This window comes from Pungitius pungitius, chromosome 13 (assembly GCF_949316345.1).
Source record: "Pungitius pungitius chromosome 13, fPunPun2.1, whole genome shotgun sequence".
Classification (NCBI taxonomy): Eukaryota; Metazoa; Chordata; class Actinopteri; order Perciformes; family Gasterosteidae; genus Pungitius; species Pungitius pungitius.
This window is the reverse complement of record NC_084912.1, coordinates 8,912,931-8,936,714: the sequence shown is the minus strand read 5'-3', so window position 1 is coordinate 8,936,714 and position 23,784 is coordinate 8,912,931. Positions and strand designations below refer to the sequence as shown.

The following is a 23,784-nucleotide window of genomic DNA, read 5'->3' as shown; positions in this document are numbered from 1 at the left end:
ATGTGGGCAACAGTTAAACGAGCTCTGTGATGATTCTGTGTGTGTGTGTGTGTGTGTGTGTGTGCGCGCGCATGTGTTTGTCTGTCATCCCTCATGTGGGCTTGATAAGTTCCGCTGACATTGTGTTTTCTCTTGGTGGTTGTTGAGTGATCCAGTCTGGGAGTGTTGTATGTTTCTCGTAAGCTGGTGAGCTGTAGATGATTAGAGTGGAGTCCATCCATGAAATCCCATTTAGGTCCCATCGAAAAAGATGCTGTGTGCATGTGTGAGTGTGTGTGTGTGGTAGTGAGGGGGGGTTATAATAATGAGGGAGAGAGAGGGTGTTATTCTAGCTATATTTTTCAGCATCAGAAACAATTCCCAAATTCGCTCCAGATGCGTCCCCTCCTTTTCCCCCTCTCAGCATGTTTACAAGCATAGCAAGGTCAATATATATATTTATATATATAAGGGTCTGCTCAGACTGTTTGAGTTTTTTGGAAATGAGATAATGCTGCTTGATTACTTATTTCCTCAAGTACAAAGGAGTGACATGTGTCTGTACTCTGCTATTAGCTGTAGCGGACTTGTGTTGTTATTGGCTTTCAAAAAAAAAGAAAAATCTACAAAGAGAGAGATGCGGTTGAGTTATGCTGCATTTATTATAGGTGCAGTCTTTGCTATTTAAGGATTTTTTTCGCCTAAATTTAGGCTTTAGAAGCGAGATGGAGAGACTTCTTTCTCTCTTTGTGTGTGAGCGTATCCCTAATGCAGTCTGTTTACTCTTTGCTTTATTAAAGCAGCCGTTTCTCCTTCCTACCCGCTTATCAAGCCCTGTGCTCCATCGAGCTCTCAGCTCTGCCTCAAAGGGACTAAGGCAAACACCGCGCACACTCTGCGTCTGGCATGATAATGTGTGGAACATTTATTTTTAAGACTACGCTTTGACCCTCCAGATGATAATGGTAATGATTCTGATGGCTCCCCTTTCCAGGTTGCTGTGTGGGGGAACACGTAAAGACACAGAGAGAAGGGGGACGCAGCTAGAGGCCATGTTTATCATTTATTTTACACAATAATAATGTGACGGTGTGGAGGAAGAAGGATGACGGGGGGGGGTTGGGGGTTGGGGAGGGAAAGAAAGGCGCAGATACTCTTGACCGCGCACAGAACCACTCAGTCACTCTCTCCGGGACACACAAATACACACACATTTTGGCAAGCCCCCAAAGGCCCTGCAGCCTTCGATTCCCACCTCGCTCTCTTTGCGTTATCCCCCATTGTTAACACCTTTCCTCCTCTATTATCTGCCTGACACTGAGGCTTCCTTGTCTCCCACAGTTCTCTGCACCGCAACCAAAAATATACAGTATGTACAAATAAATGCAGTGTGTTCATTTCCTCTATGCACTCAAGACCTTTTATAAAGGCCAATGGACTTTTCTTACGCTACCTCCTTCTATCAACTGGTATCGCTGAGCTGTTTTGAGGCAAGACTAAATCAAGTCTTGGGTCACTTGGGATTAGTCCAAGTCAAGTGAACTGTCTTTTAGTCAAGTCTACTAAAACTAAAACGGCAAGACAATTGAATATTTTTGCGTTCAAGTGTGGGTTATTGTTCTTTTGTTTGTGAGATCTTTAACATGATTATTCAGCTCTGTTCAAAGATGTATTCTGCTGTATTTCAATCAGTACTTATTTGAGCAGTTTATGAATCATTGCACAGATACAGATCGAGTTAAATGTGCATTAGGAAACACACAACAAATTTGTTTGTTAATTTGAATGTATTGCTCCTCATTTGTTCATGCAATTTCCAGTTTCACAGTTTATTTGTGTGGTTGTGTGTGTGCCTACTTGTGGGTTTTTACCATGCAGGGAGGAAGAAAGTAGTTAGCAGTTAGTGGCAGCACACTGACATTCTTTTAACAGCCCTCACACACCTCATTAGCTCTCTTAATGAGGGAGTAATCAGACACATTGCCCCTCGATCTTTCAGTCTTTTTCTCCCCCTTTTAAGGGAAGAATGAAATTAAGAGCATTTGGCAAAGACAAACATTTTCTTATCATGCAATCGAGTCAAGCAATCCAGAAAAAAACAAACACTATTTATTTTTTTAGATACACTCACACTGAACTTAATACGCTTACGCTGGAACAGAGACGAGCAACATACAGGCACCTCTTTTAAGGATCAGCAGTTATTATTCAATGTTTTCTCTGCTTGAGTGTACAATTATATCTAAATATGTAAAGGTAAAAGTGAAGTAATTTCTGAGCCATGTCCGCACCACTTTAGTGTCATTTATATGTTGAAAGATCCTGTTCAGATACATTTTTATCATCGCTAAATCAACATGAGTTTTGGAATGCAAACTGCATTGTAAAAGCTTCATTCACTTTAGTGAGTATTTTTAAGAACTATTATTGAAAAAAAAAACTGCCCAAAGTTTACTTTAGAAACAACTAAAAGTTGTTAAACCTACAAAACCAATACCACAGTTTTCCAGAAGCGCACAAACAAAGGCAGAGAGCAAAAGACAGACAGTGTCAGTAGAGAACAGTGTGGGGGTCAATGAAGGAGAGACTTAAATAGAAAATAAATCCCTAAATACCAGTGGGTATTTCTCCTCAGCTAAACCTCTAAAACCAAGACGTCAGAGCACCAGATCGTCCTGTCTGATTTATGGTACACCACGTCAACCAACTGTGGAGGAGGAGGTTATGAAACCTCCGATGCGTGAAAATTGTTTGTGTTCGCATGTAGGCGTGTGTCTGTTTTCATTTATTCATTAGAAGTGGTATGTAACCTACGCACCCATCAGCACACTGTGGCGTCGGGAGCCCTGAGGGTTTCAACCAAAAATGGGCGTCTGTTATTGAGGTGGCTGAAGCCACAGCAGCATCCCGTCAAACTCCTTTTGCTTTCAGTAGACAAACGTGTCATTATTTTCAAGTAAAAAGAGGTAGAAAGAAATGCCTGTTTTTTTTTTCTGTTGGTGTTGGGATAAGCATCTGCTCAGCTGCAGGAGGTATTTGTGTCACGCAGAAGAGTTGAAGCTGTGTACAGTATGAATGCAGTGCAAGTAGATGGGAGGTTAATGATGTGAATCAGACAGGAACCAGACATTACCTTCAATCTCCAGACCAGGCGCCTTGAGCTACGTCTGATAACATTGATAATTATTCCAGATATGGGCTTTGCAGGGATTTTTGTAGATAGGCATATCAGTAGCTGAGTTTATTGCACTTTACGCCGACGAAACAATATCAGTGTTATCAAATGTGACATTTTAAAAATCCTGTCCAAAGCACGTTGGGGGCCGTGGTTCATACGGCAAGGACACACCTGAAAACATGTGTGTTACTTCATCATTAGGGCTACAATGGGAATGAACTGTGAGCAACGTCACCTCAAAAGCGCCAGGCTGTATTAATGAACTAACTGCCCATTTGGAGGTATGTGGTGCATTGAGGGTAAATCTATACCAGGTCTAAGCCGCCCGAACAACAACCTGGCCACGCTCTGCCTTACTTGCGTCGGTTCAAACACCTGCGATGAAATAACAGACCGGTCGGCATGCTGTGTGCAAGAAACAAGGAGACTAAAAAGTTGCAGGCCTGACATCATTACGGCACCGTATGAGAGGCCCGGGGGCCCCGGACTGGGCCTGGAGGCCCCAGCTATGCCTTGTGATAGTCTTCATAGCGTTGCAGTGTAGTCGTCTGAATCATTTTGCTGTGAAAGCAAAGTTAATCCTGGAGGTAAGGTCCCGTGGGCCTGCTGCTGATACTTAACTGTCTGCCCTCGATTCTTGCACCGTCTGATGAACCTGAGGTTAACTCGGCCTGAAGCAACACGCAGACTCACATTTTAGAAAGTGTGTATTGGCCAGACACTGACATGTAGAAGGATTTAATGGAGACACAAAAGATGTACTGTAAATTCCTGCCATGTCAGTTTGACTGTTAGCTACGCTCGGGGTGCTTCTCAATTAATGCACCGTGGTGGTATTTGCTGAAGGGCCGTAACATCCGATTACTGCTGGAGACCATGGGGGCCAATATTCCTCTTTGTGGTGACTGTTCTCACATATTTATTAAGACTGTTTTTAGAGAGGTTCAGTCCTTCCCTGGAAATCGGCTTCCAAACTAATCAGAAATGTCAAAAATCTCGGAGCCAACGCAGTCATGGCTGAGCTTAGAAAACACCATTGAGGGGCAACCACAGACTATGTAAAATACAGTACGGCCTCCCACAGAAATGTCCTGTTTGCTGTTTTAAGAATGTGTAAATGTAGAAATGTAGCGTTGCTAAATTTGATAATGCTCTGGCTCCCAAAGGAATTAAACGTGTCAATAAATCCTTAAAGGACATAGAAGACCGTAGACTCCAAACCATGATCACTGTGATTATTTTGTTATATTGTATGTGACAACGGAGAGAAAGAACTAGGAAGAGGGAGCAAGGCAGTGTGAGTGAATGTACGGCACGATGGATGGCGTCAGATAAGGATGTCATGGCATTCACTTCTTGGGGACATAGTCCCGGATCAGACATCCAGTTATAAAACGACCTCTAATCCAATCAAACCGCACCATAAGTGGGAGCAATATAGATTGCTCCAGCCAATCGCGTTACAGCGTGCTAATAGGATTATGGGAGTTTTAGTGTGCGGATTCCACCCTAGAGCTCTCATTTCACTACTTACACACATGGCATTGTTTTCATGTTGTCGAAGCCTTCCTGCCTCTTCTTGTCTTTTTTTACCTTCTCATTCCTGTTGCCATCTTTCTGTTTCTTCCGCTGTTTACAGCAACTGTAGCCTCCGGCGCTCCGACAGCGATGTCCTCGCTCGGCAATCGGCTAACATTTTACTTTGAGCCCCCCCCGGGAGCGAATACACACGGGCGGACACACAAAGAAAAGTTTCTAACGGTGTGTCTGCGGTACGTCCTTCCTGCGTTTGTTGGTGTGTCTGCTGCGTGAAGGTGAGAGGAGTAATTAGTCATCAGATAGAGTGGCGGGTCAGGTAGACCCAAAGCATTCCTTTGATAAGAGGCACCATTGTAGGCCGGGTGCCAGACTGACTCGGCTCGCCGCTCTCCACTCGGCGCTGTTTTGTTTTTTTTGCCAGGAGAACAACAAAGGAGCCGGAGGGAGCACTACGGCTCTGGCTGCAATGTGTGCAAAGTTGGGAAACATGAAGGTGGTTTCGTTTTTTGGGATATGATCCCGCAAAATGTTGCACACTGACAGAATACATTGATTTTTGTGGTGTAGTTGCCACAACTGCATGCTAATTTTGTTGCCGGAATATATCTGTGACAGCAGAAGTTCTGCAGATCTATGCAGAAGGAAATTACACTCGGCCTCCGATGATAAAATTAGAATGTGCCCCTCAGATCCGATATTCATGTTCTCTTTAACAACAGGCCAGCGTTGCGTGTTTCGTTTTCCCATCCGCACACATTGAATTATATGAAAGTTGAGAATATTAGCCAGATAAAGCTTTTGTTTTCACTATTGCAATGTGATTATCTGTTGGTTTATCCATCGTATAAAGGTAGCTAATGCATGGCGAGGATGTCACAAGACCCAACCAGTTTTAGTTGACGGCCGACATACAGCTTGATGTCCATAGGACCTTCACTGTGGACATTCATGTACCATGAAAAACTGAGCAGTGCACGTTCGAACAAAATGCCTCATTGTGTGCTCAACAGTTGCCTTGGATTAAAATGTTCAAACAACATGAAATCAAACACTCGGTTTCGGGTTGTGGTTTGTACAGCAGGGCGCTGTTTTAATGTCTGCTACACCATAAAAGGCACAACCACCCCCCACCCCCCACCACCATTCACTAGATTGCACAACACAAAGGCTGTGGCGTGCTTTGGTGCCCTCCTTTGTGTCCCGATTAAATAATATACAACATTCTTTCCAAGGAAAAATTCCGTAGAGGATCAACGTTTGAGGGACGTAGTGTGGGGCAAAAGTCATGAAAACAAATTTTAACATTACCCCAAGGAGTTTTATAAGTGTGGATAGTTGTGTGCGTCGAGGGAATGCCTAATGGGGTTTACGTGATCATTAAATAAGTAGAAGTCCTCCGTCTCATGCAGAACGGTTGTGCTGTGTAGTTTTATAGATTGCGGTGTTGTGCTTTGGCCTCTCTATGGCCGACCATAAGTACTCTGTTTACGTCTCTCTGAGCTGTGTGTGTGTGTGTGTGTGTGTCAGGAGCCTCTCTGGCAGCCCCCTACAGTTTCCCTGAGTAGTGAGTGTGTGTGTGTGTGTGTGCCATTTAAACGGCAGACAAAAGAATCTGCTAATTAAAACTATGGCTACTTTCAATCTCTCTCCTGCCCTCCTCTACTCTCTGACCCCCCCCCCCCCCCCCCCCTCTTTCACTCTGCACACATGCACTTTTCACCGGTCAAATTCAGTTAAGCTCTGTACACACACACACACACACACACACAAACACAGAGCCTAACAGTAAAAGTTAGCGTTCTTTATCTCTCCATGACGTACCACACTGGATGTGTCAGCTCACATTAAAGAGATAAATATAAAAACCTGCTTTCTGTTTTGCACCAAATAGTTTGGTAAAGGAGGAAGTGACAGTGAATAGTGTGAATTCAGCTATATGCTTTAAGTATGCTTAAACCCTCATGGGTTCAAACATTTGCAAGGAAAATTTGGTCCATATCTTTTCCAAAAAAGCATTGAACTGTACTTTGTTAAAGACCATTCACCCTGCCCAGCCAAACAAACCAACATAACCAATCCACCCGAGAGGTGTTACGCATATAAGAGGTGCGTTACATGTAACTAATGGCTTCTTTCTCTCTTTGCAGAGATCTGAGCGAGAACTTCATCCAGTCCATCCCCAGAAAAGCATTCAGAGGAGCTACGGACATCAAGAACCTGTGAGTATTCCCCGGCATTATTATTATTATTGATAAATGATTTGGTTTGGAGAGGCTAAAATAGTGTAAATTCTGCTTGATCGATCATCTGGCTTTAGGTTTCTATGTAGTGCTGGTTGATACTGCAGTGAAGTAATTGATAATCAATCATGAACGAGTGAATCAAGCTTATCCAGAGCCAAGCACATTAAACCTAAAGCTGCTGGAAGAAGGTGGCAGGAGTCTTAATTGCTTAATTGCACCCCTTTTTCTTGCAGCTCCCTAAAGATGGCTTGTAGTAACTGATTTACATTTTCACCAGAGTACATGCACATTCTAAACACAAACGCACAGATTTATGAGGCGTTTCGCTGCAGATCAGTGAAATCCCCCTTTGATCCTCTTCCTGGGGGTTACATGCGCTGAGGTGACTAAACCAGTATAGATTTACCATAGTCCACAAATGTACTAATTACTCTATCAATGATTACAAATACCCCACTGGGAGACTGAAATATTGTGTATGTGTGTAATGTAACAAAGCCTCTATCTGTCTTCTATGCGCTCTGCAGTCAGCTGGATAAAAACCACATCAGCTGCATCGAGGATGGAGCCTTTCGAGCTCTGAGAGGCTTGGAAGTGCTGTAAGTATCTGAAGTGACGCCATTCATCCAGCCTCACCTTCATCCATTATCATCATCCATTAAAGCACTAAGTTAAATGAAGATATTGTTTTATACACATAGCACGGACCTTTAATTAGTACAGCCTTGATTATTATGCCAAAATACCCCCAGTGGGCCCCGTGGGGGAGGGGAGGGGAGGGGGGGGGAGTCCAAGCTCCATTAAGTCATTGTTCCACTCAGTTGACAGCAGCGTTCCCCCTCAATCACATTAACACCACCTCCCCCCAACCCCCACCCACTGCTCCATCACCATCTATACCCTATCCAGCGCCTCAGCGGGCCATCTCACTATAGGGAGTGCCAACCTCCTTGATCAAGTGAGCATTCCACCCGGGGTGCAGTGGCGACCATGTTATGCAGTTTTTAAACATTCAATTAATCATCCCTTGTCAAAAATCATAATCACAGGCCTCCACCTGAAACAATGTAGACTCACTGTGCAATCGTTGGGACAAAGGCACTTTGACAGCCTTGTTATTCTTGTGGCTAAAGACTGTGTTGTGCGTGGGTGTTTGTGGGGAGGGGGGGGGGGGGGGGGGGGGTTAGTGGGTGGGGAGACAAAAAAAAAAGCAACATTAAAGGCTGCTCTCCTGGCGTGGATGGCTTGCAGATGTAGTGATAGGTCTGTCATAAGAGGGAGTTTGGTGGGGTCTGTATGTAAAGCTTTCATGGGGGGAGGAGGACAGGTTATGTTCAAAGGGGGAGCAGCTTGAAATATGGTGAAGGGTTATTAGGCTGAAATGACCTGATTCTTCCACTGCAGCTGATGCCCATGTTCGGTGGTGTGTGTGTGTGCGCGTGTGCGTTTCTCAAAAAAACATCGGGGTGGCGCCTGTATGCGCATGCCCGTGTGTATGTTTGCGTGCACGTCTGTATGCGTGTGCGTGGGAGGTGCGAGGGCTTCCCATCTGTGTGGAATGAGGTGTTATATTCCCAGTGGAATGTCACAAAGAGAGACTGAGAGAAAAGAGAGGGGTGGGGAGGGGGAGGGGGGGGGTGGATTTAAAAAGATGTAACGGAAGCGGTCGGCCGCAATAACACTTTTTGAAGTATAAATATCAAATTTCTACCCTCCGCCGAGGACGTGACTTTGTTTGTTCTTTTGTTTCTACAGAACGCTGAACAACAACAACATCAGCAGCATACCCGTCTCCAGCTTCAACCACATGCCCAAGCTACGAACCTTGTGAGTCACACCTACGCCGCCACAAAGCTCCGCATGCCTACCTTGGACGGCGAATAGAACCGTGTCGCGCTTAGCGGTTTTATGTAGGTGCAGAAGAGTCCCAAACGAGCTCACTCAGAGTGGATGGGTCCTGTCATTCCAGGTGGCGTTGTTGGGGGGGGGGGGGGGGGGCGGGGGCAGCCATAACCACAGAGCACCACAGGGGTCTGTGGTAACATCAGGGGCCATTATCCGCTCCATCTAAACACACACACACACACACACACACACACAACAACAACTGGCTCAAAAATAGCCACAGTAGCCTCTTGTTTATTGTGCATTGTATGCGATTACTAAATGTGAAATTATGTACAAATTAAAACAATTATGCCTGGTAGAAAACTCCCAGAGCCGTGCCTCCGTTGCTCTTGCGGTGACTTTCTTGGGCTTCCTCACTCCGAGTGGGGTTATATTAAATAGCTTTTCTGTTTGTGCGTGGTTGTGTGTGCTAACTATGTGTCTATGCACACAAGTTTTCAAGTACGCATACGTGCTCCAGAGGTCCACCACACCACAGAAAGAGTTATTCTGGACGGGCACAGATTTCCAGGAATGTCGTGTTTGGAGTATTGGGTTTAGAAAACACCTCTTTAGTGTTTCTCATTTCTCCAAATGTGCCATTTACAATCATCTATGTAGAGTATCATTTTGTGTGTTTTGCCTCAGGGACGGAATGTGATGAGTTACCCAGAAAGGATATACACTTTTTATGCTATTTGTGTAATTGGCTGGTGGTATTTTGGTTTGTAAAAAAAAAAAAAGGCAGAAAAGATCTTTTAATGCATGCAATTGTGTTTTTTCTTTTTACAGTCGTCTCCACTCCAACAATCTGAACTGTGACTGTCACTTGGCCTGGTTGGCCCAGTGGCTCAGACAGAGGCCTACAATCGGTCTATTTACCCAGTGTACCGCCCCTTTAGAGCTCAGAGGACTCAATGTGGCAGAGGTACAGAAACACGAATTCAGCTGCTCAGGTAAGACTCTATGGTGTCACCCACCATATTAAAGTCATATATATAATGTACATGTTCAGTGGATAGGTTGGGTTAAGAGCACCATCAAAATGATGACAGGGCAACCTTTTTTGGTCCGATGTCCAATCGAGTGTACATTCTCTCCCCACTCCAAAGACACTGAGTTTTTATGTCAATGTATTCTCCTGGTAGCCCCCAGACAGCTCTTCTGCCCTCGGGCAACCTCACAGCTCTCCCCTGGTCCTTTCATGTGTCTCCTGCTTTCAGAAGCTGGCAGGAAAATGCCATGACATATATATACATGTATATATATATATATATTTATAATACACACTGCTTGAGTACAGTCTGCCCCCACTGACAGCAGTAGCCCTCTCCTCGGTCGCCATTATCCACAGCCTCACACCTCCTGGCACAAGATTTTTTGGCTTCTGACTTTCTTTCTTTCTTTCTTTCTTTCTGTGTGTGTGTGTGTGTGTGTGTGTGTGTGTGTGTGTGTGTGTGTGTGTGTGTGTGTGTGTGTGTGTGTGTGTGTGTGTGTGTGTGTGTGTGTGTGTGTGTGTGTGTGTGTGTGTGTGTGTGTGCGTGCGTGCGTGCGTGCGTGCGTGCGTGCGTGCGTGCGTGCGAGAGAGCATGTGAGTTTATCATATCAGTACAATTGAAAAACAGCATGAGAACCTCTACTCCCCACAAGGCCATCTCACTCTCTCAACACCAGCTGCGAGGACGGATTGTGTCTGCGTTTGTGCGTTTGTGCTTTTTACGCAGCATACAGCGAGGCTGCACAGATCATTAAGTATTCATCGGCAGAGGAAAGACACTCAAAGTGTGGGAGTGGTACGATGGCAGACAGAAAAGGGGAGCAATGGGTGTCAGGGAACACTCTGCAGTCTGCAAGGAATAAGATTCGCCCCAAGGTGGGGTGTGCAGGTCACGTAGCGTGACGATATTAGCCTCCATCACCTGAGAATTTAAATGGGGAGTTGTTTTTTCATTGAGGAACTCCGTGGTGCAGTGATTGGTTCTTGAGTGTCATTAGCAAGTGGCTATTAATATATTATGGAAAAGACAAACAGGACGAAAACAAAATCTATTTCTGCTTCCACGTGAATAAATACACAATGATTCAGTCACGCGAACGCGTGCACACGCAAACACACGCTTCTTCAATGGATGGCTGACCAGAAGTTGAACTCCCAGTGAAGGACTCATTAGGGACTGGCTTGCTGGCGCACACATTGCACTGTATACTTGTGTATGTAGTTTGTGCTGCGACCAGGCCGGGCCACCTGTCGGAGAGAGGAGGAAAAAGAGGCACCTCCTTGTTGTGAGAGGCTGCACTGTGTTGGCACATCTGCTTTTATTTTTCATTTGTTGTGTTGTCTCCTTTTTTCACTTCACGTAGTCTGATTAGAGGCAGGGTTTTTTATGCCTTTTTTAACCACAAAAGTATGCTGTTTAGGCTGAAAAAGTGATTTTTATAGCGAGGGAATAATAAATAGCATTAAAGTACTGTGCTTTAACTGAGCAATAAGTAATAAAATACTTGAGGGATGGAAGAAAATACAACACCTGGAGTGGAAAACTGGAAAGAAAATAGTCCATAAAGAGGGGAAGAGATGGGAGAACTGGTGAACCCTACTGGTGAAATGACAAATGGAAAGAATCCAGTGACAAACTTATGAAATAATGAGGGAACTGGGAGGGAGTGGGGTCAAATGTAAAGACTTACAAGCAAATTGATATCATGTAATGGGTTGTGGTGACATTTGCAGGGATATGGGTGTGAAGAGGCTTAAAATGAGGAGGCAGTGAGGGAGAGCAGAAAGCTAAAGGCTGGGGGAGTAATAGAAAGGTGGAAGTTAATGGGAAGGGAATGCTGCGGCAGGGACGGCGCATGGGAAATAGATAAGGGGGGGAACAGGATAAAGGATGAACTGGGGACGAGCGCACATCAAACAGACTCACCTCAAGTACACCTGTCAGGGAGCTGTCATTGTTAAGGCCGCTCCAGCTGTGCACTGCACTCTCCCTGATCCCAGGCCTGTCAAATATGCCATGTTTAATCAGATGGGAGTTCTTCTCTGCCCCTCACCTGATCCCAGATGTGTCACAACTCTGCCATCGCGGACCACAGGGCCTCACGTCACGTGGGATGAGCCACTGTGCGATTGTTGATTCACACACTTGATCCTATTTGATTCCCAGATCTGTCCCTCAAAGTACTTCATAATGATTCGGATTTGAATCAATTAAGTCTGACCTTATATGGTAGTTATTTGTTATTGGTTAATATTAAAAGAGGTAATTAAATGATAAAGCATAATATTTGGCGGTGATCCTTTTCTCCTTTTTTGGGCGTGGTGTTTTTAGCAATGTACCTGCTCTGTTACTGACTTTCACCATCACTCACTCTGTCTTCTCCCTGAATGTCTATACCCACTTTACTGTCTCTTGCCAACATTTTCCACCAAAGCTGAGCAATAGATAGGAAGGTAATCAAATATTCATGGTTTGAAACTCAAATTAGTGATGCCGTGTAAATGAGGCCATTTAAAAGTCTGTTTTATTCATTTTTTCTGGGTTAGGCTTACACACACACACACACACACACACACACCCCAAACCCGCTGAACTGCCAGTGTAAGCACCCGCTCTTCACTGTATCGTTGACAGTGCCGCAGCTATTTGAACAGGTATCTAGAGACAATGCAATAGGTTGAGTGGTGTGTATGCAAATCAAAAAGTTGAATTCTTTTGGAAGTGAAGAAGTGTGTGGGGGGTGGGGGGGTGGGGGGGGTTGTGAAGCTGAATGAGCAGAATGTCATCAATTCCACCCGGAGAAAGCGAACTCAGGAGGAAGATTTGCAGAGAGATCAATGGATGTTATTGGGAAGCCGGCTCTATTATTTATGTCTTTCTTCTTCTCTCAATGTACTGTGGCGCTCCTTTGATGGATAACCCAGTTTCTTGCCCATTGATTCGCAAGGTTGTTCGTCTTTACCATCAAGTCAAGAGTGGGGTGTTTCATATCGTTTTCTCAACGTCTAAACCTCCCTGAGAATGTAGAGAGCACAAAGAGTTGACAACATGAACAGCTTGAGCGCCGCATGAGTGCTTTAGCTGCGCCGTGTCAGCGCAGATATCTCACACTGTAATCCTGCTGCTCTCATTAAAACCAACCAAATCCACCTGTGGGAGCTCTGATGTAGCCTTTTCTTCTTCTTCTTCTTCTTCTTCTCTCTTATCTCTTCAGGTCACCAGGAATCCGGCAGCCCTCAGCCGTGCAGCATCGGCGTTGGCTCCTGTCCCGCCATGTGCACCTGCAGCAACAACATCGTGGACTGTCGGGGGAAAGGGCTCACTGCCATCCCGGCCAACCTGCCCGACACCATGGCGGAGATGTAAGCACAACGCCGCTTTTCGGCAGTAAACAGGGTTTTTGAGAGGATTTAAACATGTATGTTTCATGTCCATATGCTGGTCTAGCTTGCTTTGCTCACCGTGCATCACCGGGCAGCAGGAAATCCATCTAGTTGCCGCTCACTTGGAGGGAAACACACCGACTTAGAGCAGACTTCAGACTTGCTCTTATCGGGCTCACGCGGCTGTGAACCACATGCGAGCGCTTCGCCGACATACCGTCCTCAGTTTATCAGCTTTGCAACATCTGCCTGGGCAGTAACTGTTCACTGCCCACATGCTGTCAGCCTATCAAAAATTTCTGGGAATGCGCGGCTAGACTTTTCAAGGTGGTGCTGTTACACTCTTTATCAGAGTCCGCATGAAGTTGTCGAGCAACGCTGGGATTTATGCGCTGGGAGAAAAAGGAGGATGAAGGGAAAAAGCCAGCAGTTGTGTTACATGTTTTTCCAAGGGGCATGTGTGTAGTTAGGAGGACACTGCAAGTTTCTAGGTCTCCTCCTCCCCATGAGGTCTGTTTATAAATACCCAATTATATAGAAGTCCCATGTTCCCCAACAACCCTGACCCATTTCCAGTGCAGTCGTGTGCTAACTTTTCTATTTTGGACGTGCGGCCCAAGCGGCTGTGTGTTCTTGTCTAAATGAATGACCCCCCCATCCCCCCCCCCACCCCAAAGAAATATTTAGATATTTGACATTATTTAAAAGTCATCCCACATGCTGCTTATTGACGTTGGGGATGCTAATTATACGGCATTGCACTTGCTTTTCAGTTTTTATGGTTTGCAGACTTCTTTGGCATGGCCCTCCGGTTGTAAATCTCCTCGCAGAGTGGTGTGATCAATGAGCCCAATAACCAGCGAGCTGCGCTACGGGGAGGCTGGAAGATCGCTCCACCAGGCACAGGTTTTATAGACAGAAGATTATCTCTGCAGAGCAGATGAGTAAAAGACATTTAAAAGTCTCCCTGCCCTTCACATCCAATTGGTGCCTAACGGCATCCCGCTAATAAACTCTACCGCGTTCTAATTCATCGTTTACGAGACCTGCGTGAAACACTGGTTTATATCACGCACATTCCTCCTGTCCTGCCCATCAGAGCCCCGACTGACATTATTATCCCAAAATGTGCTTTCTCCTCTCTGGATTCTTTTTTTTCTGGCTTTCCCTGCTTTGAGGAGGCAGATCACCGGCGAAGGAGTAAAAAGGGAAAGGGGGGGGGGGGACTCCGCTCGGTAATTTGATGCAGCAGGTTTGATCTGTGCTTGAAGTTCATTATAAATCAGTTTCAATTACAGCGAGGCGGGCGGCTGGGTATCAAGGCCAGCCTAATGCCTTGTTAATGAGGCACTCTGAAACTTACGCACACACACATGCTGCTCTCATTATGAACAAATCGGAGAACTGCAACCTCCCTGCCCTGCGCTCCCCTAATGAATGCCAGTGTTGTGTTTACGGCTGTGGGGATGTGAGCTGGTTTCTCTACTCCTCTCTTCTGAGACCAGGCCCAGTTAGTCTAAACACTACCACAACAGATTACTATGCAGCGCACCATAGTCTCCGTCTGCGATGACTGAGCTCAGCCATAAAAATCTCCGATCCCCCCCCCACCACCCCCCTCGTCTTTCATCTGCTGCTGCGGTCCTGCCATCCATTTCTGACTAACGCACGCACTGCGTGAATACCCGAAGGCGTAATGTGTTTCCCCTTAATGAAAAACACGCGTAGACCCCAATGAAAAGGATGAGGACCACTGATTAGGCGGACACAAACGCACAAGCTCACACACACACACACACACACACACACACACACACACACACACACACGCATACAAATGTTCTACCTGATGAATTGGCCGGGTTCCATGGATTGTCCGTCCGAAGGCGACTCCGAGATAGATTGTTTATTTTTGTGTGCCAATTGGAGAAAAAAAAACGCTTTGTTGATTGGCGGCGCTTTGTTGAAGTGGCTTGCACGTACCGTTTTGTGATTAACGCAAAGGCAGGAAAGTAGTCCGACAGCATTGTCGGTTTGGGGTTTTGGTCACACAGGAGAACGCTGGCAGACGGGTTCTGACTAGTCAGACGTACTGGTCGATGAGAGAAGCCGCTGAAGCCACTTGGCCCAGCGCTCTGTTGCTCGGTGAGGTGCAGAGGAGCCACTCGGCCGTAAACCCGTGGACAGATTGGGACGGGCGGACAAAAACAGACACCACGGAGCGTCTACACCGCACTAATGCAGGGTCTAATGTCACTGCTATCCTAAGAATGTCAATTATGCTCCTCTATCGCTTCATAAATGTACACCCCTCCTTTCAAAGGGGAGAGACTCCTGATTGAAACATTTGGAAACTCAAAACTATTAAATGAGTGTCTAACAAAGCATTTACGCCCCCCCACAAATAAATAAAAACAAACCAAAGCAGGAGGCCTTATTGAATCTAACGTCTCTGATAGAATAATCAAATCGCGTGGAAATGAGAGCCAATGAATAAAGTTTTGCAGAATTCAAACTTCTCGATGGGCCCACGCCTCCTGTCCCGCAGCCAGTTCCTCTGCTGAGGTTAGGACAACCAGACAGGCACACAGCTGGCTCCCTCCGGGTCCCGCTAAGCCTTGTTAAGGACGGTTTTAAAAGCTGTGAAGTGACCTGCAGATAAACAGCCCTTTGCCAGATACACCAGGGAGCCGGCTCCTAAGTAGCAGTCGGCCTGAAACTGACAGACAAGCATGCCCACACTAATGGGGTTCAGGGATGTTTGGTTCCATGAGAGCATCTGAGACTGATTAGCCCTTAACTGTTCTGTTCTAAATGGCCGAATGTATGTTTGTCCGCGGGTTCATTTCATTCTTTGTCGTTTTTCTTCTATGGTGAGATGTTGAAATGTTTTTCTTCAGTAGCTCTTATGCTCACTGTTAGAAGTAATACTTTGCCACGCGGCAAAGATTTCAGTGGACACTGAGCAGACTCGTATGAAAACATACCTGCTGGAAACTGTAAATGTTATACTCAGAAGAAATATTACTTTTAGTCGAAGGCCATATCACCCTCACAGAGAACGAGCCCTGCAGTCGTTTTCACGCCACTTTAGTATTCAGACTGTTTATTGGTTCTGAGGATGTTATGACTCCGACATGCCTGGACCTATTACAGCTGGGGAATAGATCTCCTCTAATATAATCAGGCCAATCACCAAGGGTCAGAGGTAATGGGAGGATTTCTCAACTCCGTTACCGTGGAGAGGTATTGTTTGGTTAACTGATGGTATCTCCTCTTCTCTCCTTTTCCCCAGACGTCTGGAGCAGAATGGAATTAAGTCTGTTCCTCCTGGAGCCTTCTCTCCGTACAAGAAGCTGCGTAGGATGTAAGTACAGCAGATCACTCACCCCCGGAGCAAAAAAAAATTATACACACGACAACAAAAAGTTGAGGGCTGGAAAAAGAAGCGACAATTCTAAGAGGAATGTATTTATTTTGTCTGTGTGAACGTACTTGTTCCCCCGACTTGGGGGTGCAATGGAAAGCAAGCACTCAGATGCTACATGGGCATAATGACTGCTCTCACGTTTCAACGCTGGTATTCCCCTGGCGAGCGCCGTGTCCAGTCTGTGTTTTGTGCCTCCGTGGGCCGTAATGATGATGTTGAGGGAGAAAGGAGAGTGTCCGGGAATGAGGGCTGAGGCTTTGGTTCCTTCTGCGAGTGGACAGCGACTGGCTGGTTCTTCACTCGTTGAGCCGGCTGTCCGGTCACCCGTCGGCTAGCCAAACGCATAACTCCAACACCACCAGACCTGACCGACATAGCAGCGGGGAGACGGAGGAGGCGGAAGGTCACAGAGTTTTTCTGCCATTCTCAGAGGATTCGTCACTTTTTTTTAATCTTCCAACTTCAGGGAATGTTTGAAGTTCAAATGAGGTCAATGCTGAGCATTTGACAAACTTAATACTGTCTGTTATGTTCAAAAAATGAAGAAACACCAGACGGACGAGAGACATCTTGGAATGAAAAGTTAAAATCAAAAGTATTTAATAAAGGGAAAGGTGTTGTGCTAAAAAGAACATCTCAGTTGAGGAGCCGCTGGTCTCCACAAACCAACAGGCCACAGGGAGTCCTTTGACCGTCCCTGGTACCTGTCTGTCTCCACCAGAACTCCAGAACAATGGCTGCCTACAAGTATTTATAGGTCAGTAAAGGTGTGAAAGTCAGTGGCCACGCCCCCTGGGAGTGGTCTCCTGATGAGTTCATTGTAGCTCGGATTTCGAAGGCCTCTCAGTCATTACAGTGGTTTTACAACATTCCCATTACTTTATTTAATACATATCTCCAGAATCATGGTTGTATTTTGGTGTATACTAAATGCATTTTATTTATAGTTAATTTATGAACCTGGTCATCAATTTGTTTTTTAATATCCTACATGTCTTACTGTAGCTCCAAATCTCAAGTGAAATTAGTGCAATTTATTTATTCCTTAAACTTATGTTGATCAATATAGTGAATCATGTAAAAACTGAATATGAATTTCAAAATTCTTTGCTACGAACTTTTGTGGCTTTAAAAACTTTATATTCGTATATATGCAGTGTATGTGTGTTTATATATATGTACATACATATATGAGGCCAGAATGTGTGTTTGTCTAAAAAATACTTTTATTCTTTAAATTCCAACCTATATGTAGCCAGAAGCTGGATTAAATGGCAGTGAGAATGTGACGAGCACTGCCACTGTTACTGCTGCTGATTCTCCATTTAGCAACTGCGTTGACCCTCGGTGCCTCTGTTGACTCAGCTGTTTTTGAGCCCCCTCCCCGTCCTTCCTGTCCAACACATTTAGTACACACTGTGTGTAGACATCACCGATACATCATGATCGATATGTTCACCCTCCTGGTTCACGCTCTGCAGATGTTTTATATTAAGATTATCTGGCGTATTATTTATAGTTAAATGGTTTATATAACATTGTTATCTCGCCCCAATAAATGGCAACCACACATATTTTATTTCACCTTGTCCTAGTTTGGATGACCTACGCATGAACCGCTCCTTAAGACAGGGATGCAGTAACACAAACAGACTAGTGTCTGACTTTACAGACACACACCAGTGCAGATGTTGGCTCCTTCGCTATGTTTTAGTTTCCAGGAAACCTCAGTCCTTTGCGAGAAGACAAATGGGTACTTATTTAACTGTTACCCCCAAATGAGAAAATATCCCTCGTCTTCACCACATGATGATTTTCCTTCAAAGGTATCCAGTCGACTGGAGTTCAGTCCACATACTCCATTAACTCTCTTTCTCCACATGTCTTCTGTCCCACTGTTCCTCGTTTACTGTTGCATTTACTCACACAGACACACACAGACACATAAACACATGGACACACACAGGCTTAGTGGTTATCCTGTGGGGAGGCCTGTGGATCCTATTAAAAACGGCTATGTTCAGAGGCCGTCTACTGGATTTCGCTTTGGTTCCTGCACCCCCAGTTTTACCAGCACACACTCACACACTCACCGTGATACAAAACTGCTTGTTAGGCCACAAATAATACAAGTAAATGTTTCGATTGGCTACGAGACTCTAGGCCCGGTCCATTTGTTCAAATCCCTTGAAGGGACGCACCATCAAAAATGGAGGAGAGTTGGAACTCCTCTTCATCCAGCTCACACTACATTTGCTTCCTATTTGCCTCCTTGCCAGCGACAAGCCGGGTCCTTACACCCGCCCCACCTTCCTTTAAGGGAGACACCCAGGTGACAGTGGGGTCAAACTTCCCACAGAAAAATTACTTTTTTTCTCCAAAATCCTAAATGTCCTTGACAAATACACTCTCCTCCTTCCTCAACGCAGAGACCTGAGCAACAACCACATTTCAGAGATAGCTCCCGATGCCTTCCAGGGTCTGCGCTCCCTCAACTCCCTGTAAGTAGCGCCAAGCCAAGTTTGTGCATGGACGTGCATAAATATCCACCCTGTTACCATTTCCAATGTCTTAACCAAGTATGTGTTATGATTTCCCAGTGTGCTGTATGGAAATAAGATCACTGACCTACCCAAGGGGGTGTTTGACGGCCTCTACGCCCTGCAACTGCTGTAAGCAGAGCGCACACACGCACTGACACTCTGCAGACATTTATTGAATACCAGGCAGCTTTTACTCCTACTCAGTGAGGAGTCATAACCTTCAAATAAACTTAGTACCTGTGCATAGTTTTAGTAGACGGAATACATAATTAATGAATACATAAAGAAACTCTGACAAGGTGCTTTCCTCCTTCCGTGCTCTCTGGCTCTTTGTTCCCCTTCCTTCCCTCATCTCTCAGGTTGCTGAATGCCAATAAGATACACTGTGTTCGTGCGAACGCCTTTCAGGACCTTCAGAATCTCTCACTGCTATCGCTCTACGACAACAAGATCCAAACCCTCGCCAAGGGCACCTTCACTTCTCTACGAGCTATACAGACCCTGTGAGTGAAAAACACACACACACACACAACGATGCTGCTGTACGCCCTCTGACACATACTGAGCCGTCACCATGAGACAAGAGCCAACACAGCAGTTGTTTCCTCGCAGGTCTGCATAATGAGAGGAAAGGAATCACGAGGTAGAGTCGTCTTCACAAACATGCGGACACACGCGCATCAAAAACACCACACGCCACGCCCACTCTTTCCATCAACATCACACGCTACCAACTCCTTCTAAATGATTGCTATTCTGTGTTCTGATAAACAAAGTACATCACAAAGGGTTATTGATACGGGCACCACACCGTGGGGCTTTACAAGTCTGACACACAACCGTCCATGTGCAAGACGCCTGTTGAAGATGATGGACAACGCGGCTCACTAGTCACTCGTCACTTTGTTTAGCTGGTGCACTTTATCTTTATTTAAAATGTTATCTTTATCTCTTCTTACTTACTAACCCATAGCTTTAGCTTTAGTGTACTAACCCATAGCATATATTTTATTATACTTTAATTTGATTTTTATCTTATTGCTGCACTATGTTGTCATGCCCCAACCGCCAAGACAATTTCCATGTATGTAACATATGGCAATAAACGTTTCCTGATTCCTGATTCCACAAGGGAACTTTTGTCAACCCCATTTATAGAAAACACAATATGGTTTACCAGCACAGAGTATTGCAATACATCAAATGTATGATGCAGAAATCACTTACAAAATAATCAGTTTATTATTACATTATGCGATCATTTAAATGGAATAAAACTCAAAATATGTATAAAGCAGGCTAGCTGTTGTTCACCATACAGATGAGGAGGATCAATGTTCTTACCCAACTCTTGACATAGATAGTAAATAAGTTTTTGATCTGCAATTTCAGGCCATTCCTTTAAGTCAATCAGTGCATTTTATAAACTAAATACGACCTTCTTTCCAACCCTCCCTCTCTCTGCTCTCCAGTCACCTGGCCCAGAACCCCTTTATTTGTGACTGTAATCTGAAGTGGCTGGCGGATTACCTGCGCTCCAACCCCATCGAGACCAGCGGCGCCCGCTGCGCCAGCCCTCGGCGTCTCGCAAACAAACGCATTGGACAGATCAAGAGCAAGAAGTTCCGCTGCTCTGGTAGGACACGAGCTCCCTGTCTCTAAAGTGCTCCCTCTTATTTCTCTCTTGGGCTCTCCAACAGGCCTTGTTTGTTGTTTTTTACTCCACTTGTCTCTCACAGTTCCTCTTACCTTCTCTCTTTCTCTGCAATGTTACCGCAGCCTCATACAACTTTTAATGAGGGGTCCTTCTTTTGCAAAAGGTCTTATTCAGCCTGTCCGCTGCTCCTCGATCAATATCTGCCTCGATCACCTGGCATAAGGGCTAGAGTTTCTGCGCGTGCCCACCGTGCCGATCTCAGCCCGCCCCCCTAACCCCCCGCTCCCTGCCTGCCAGGCTCAGGTTCCCTTCACACACCCTCGTGCCCTCGCTCCTCCTGTGCACTGCACTAGCCCGGCCTCCCCGCCCCCCCACTGCCTCCCTCCACCCTCTGCCCACCAGCGTGTTTATGCACCGCTGTCTGGCGCTCTGCACCGCTGAGGTTTCACACTTCTTTACGGCCTCATTTGTTTGGCTAAAGGGAGTCTGTGTGTTTTTCTCTGTCTTTGTTCTCTCTTCTTCCCTCTATTTTTGTATTCATTCTTTCTCGCTGTCTCCCTCTTACCTTTCATGGCAACAGCTAGCGATGTACCACCTTTTTTTAACACTCTTTCTAGTGCCATCACAATCACACAGACAGGGATTCTCTGTTTAAATGTCATTTACCTCGAGTCATGTATCGTCATATATATGCTCTATATATGACTGATCTGAAGCATAGCGTCACCACGGCTATGCAGGTCAGACTGGTCTCACTGACATCCGTCCCTCTTTCTTTTTTCCATCACAGCCAAAGAGCAGTACTTCATCCCAGGTGAGTGCTTGTGAATGTTCCCACCTATCATTGTCTTTCTCTTTTCTTTAATTCTGCCCTGGACACCTTTTCCATTGAATACTGGAGTTAGGAAGTAGAACCAAAGAAGTAAGAGGAGAAATTGCCTCTTGTTTCTTTCTTTCCAAACTGACTTCGTGGTTTTACATTGACTTACCATGCTTTCACTAGCAACATGCACACTCTTTGCTTGTGCAATGAGGCATTATTACCAACGTCTCTGGTCCACTCACGTTTGTGCTCACCCACCATGAGTTCTTGAATAATAAACCTGGGTAATCCCTCAATGTGGATGGAAAAAAAAGGAATTAGTTGAAAGTTGTGCCCTGGTGGTAGTGGCTATTTAGGTATTTAAACATATGAAAACAGTTAATTGAACCTATGACTGACTCGGACCTGTGCTCACATCTTAACGAGATATATGTGTGAGAGCGTCTGTTTTTCCTCAGCTCTGTTTTCCTAACAGTCTCAGCAGATAGAGTCAAAGGGAAGTGGCTCTTTGCTTTGGCATGAGCACAGACAGTCACTCACCAAGAGGGGCAGAAAGGGAGGGAGGGAGAGAAGGACAGAGAGGAAGGAAAAGTGTGTCCTTTCTATCAGTAAAAGCTAAAGAAAATAAAGCCCACCAGAGGACTCAGATTCCTATCAGCGGATGTTTCCGGGCCTCTTAACAAGAGCACTTCCAACAAAATAACTAGGAGGAGCAGTGATGTGTGTGTGTGTGTGTGTGTGTGTGTGTGTGTGTGTGTGTGTGTGTGTGTGTGTGTGTGTGTGGCTGGCTGGCTGGCTCTTGGAGTGGATGCTTGTGTGATTCAGGGTCCACGCCTGTGTGTATAAATTAATGTGTCTCTGTGTGCTGAGCTGAGATAAAGTTCAACTGCGGTTTTGAAGGAACAAATGGGAGTACAATGTAAACAGAAAGAAGATCAAAGGCAAACGTGATTAATGAGAATTTCCCCCTCCTTGAATGATAACAATAAAAACCTCCAAAATACACTCTCAGCCAGCACAGGAATTTCATGATGCATCGTTAATGAGGAGCCAAGCAGCAGGGAATTGTGAGAACTTCTACAACTCCAGCGATGAGTCACTTTGCGCCTCGCAGAGGGAGGAACCTCAACCCCCCTCCTCTGTGCTTTCTTCAGTTTTGTTTAAATATGCTGACAGTAAAAGTGTCACCACCACGCACTTGTGACGCCGACGATGACTCAGACTCAGTAAGCTCCCCCCGGCTCCTCCATGTCCTCAAGATCAAAGCATCGTGCTGCACTTTCATTGCTTCCTAGCAGGAAATGCCTTTTCCCCGTCTTCTGGCCTGGCCAGTTCCTTAATGACCTGCGTGACTGTGTCTATCTCCAAAGCATCAATCTAAGAAGTGGCGCACATTCAGAAAACTTTTGCACATACAGCCTAAGGAAGTTTTTCATTGAATTGTGTTCTAATAAAGTCAACAATGAGAGTTTGGATTAACTCGATACTTTTCAAATCGCAATGTTTATTTATACAGCCTTTTCACAGGCAACTGTGGGCTTTTGTCCTGGTTTTTTGAGGTCTTCCCGCTCACGATTGTGGTTCGGTTGCCCCACGGCGTCCCACTGACGTCATGTCCCAACCTCAGGCGGAGCGGTGCTCCGATGTGAGCATGCAAAAGAGGAACAGGACACAAGACGATATCCTCACAGAGAAACGCTGGGCTGTTCCCTCTAAATGGAACATGCACACACACACATATTACTGTTCACGCACATATATACACAGACACAATACACATATGCACAGGGAGATACACACTGCCTCCTAAGTGGCTCCCAATGCTGCTCCATTATTGAGCAGCCATGATGTAACTGGCAGCACACTTTTTGGCACGTAATGTCTATTCATAGACAGAGGAAGTGCAGCAATACGTCCCGCACTCCCCCATGCTGCCTCAACCTTGTCTTTCCTCCTCTCTCATCAGTCACCCCCTCCTCCTTTCTTCCCTCTGTCCCTTCCCTTTGCTCCTTGTTTTCTGTTTTCTCCCTCTCCTCTGCTTTGACTCCATCTGTCTGTGCACACTTCCTGTGCTCTTTATTAGGGGGGCGGGGGGGTTCCGCTTCAACGAAGCTGGCGGTCCGA

At 45.5% G+C, this 23,784-nt stretch overlaps 1 protein-coding gene across 5 annotated transcripts in view; it reads left to right on the top strand.

Moving 5' to 3' along the window:
- Positions 1–23,784, top strand: part of slit1a (slit homolog 1a (Drosophila)) — a 74,969-nt gene that overhangs the window by 35,806 nt on the left and 15,379 nt on the right. For 3 of the 5 annotated variants that reach the window (XM_037465386.2, XM_037465389.2, XM_037465391.2), the window contains 11 exons: positions 6,844–6,915; positions 7,467–7,538; positions 8,695–8,766; positions 9,619–9,782; positions 13,039–13,186; positions 16,503–16,574; positions 19,067–19,138; positions 19,238–19,309; positions 19,540–19,683; positions 20,653–20,816; positions 21,628–21,651. In XM_037465386.2, the coding sequence (XP_037321283.1) occupies positions 6,844–6,915; positions 7,467–7,538; positions 8,695–8,766; positions 9,619–9,782; positions 13,039–13,186; positions 16,503–16,574; positions 19,067–19,138; positions 19,238–19,309; positions 19,540–19,683; positions 20,653–20,816; positions 21,628–21,651 (1,076 nt within the window). The remainder of the gene's footprint in view (positions 1–6,843; positions 6,916–7,466; positions 7,539–8,694; positions 8,767–9,618; positions 9,783–13,038; positions 13,187–16,502; positions 16,575–19,066; positions 19,139–19,237; positions 19,310–19,539; positions 19,684–20,652; positions 20,817–21,627; positions 21,652–23,784) is intronic. The other 2 variants (XM_037465390.2, XM_062566476.1) reach the window with 1 other exon arrangement.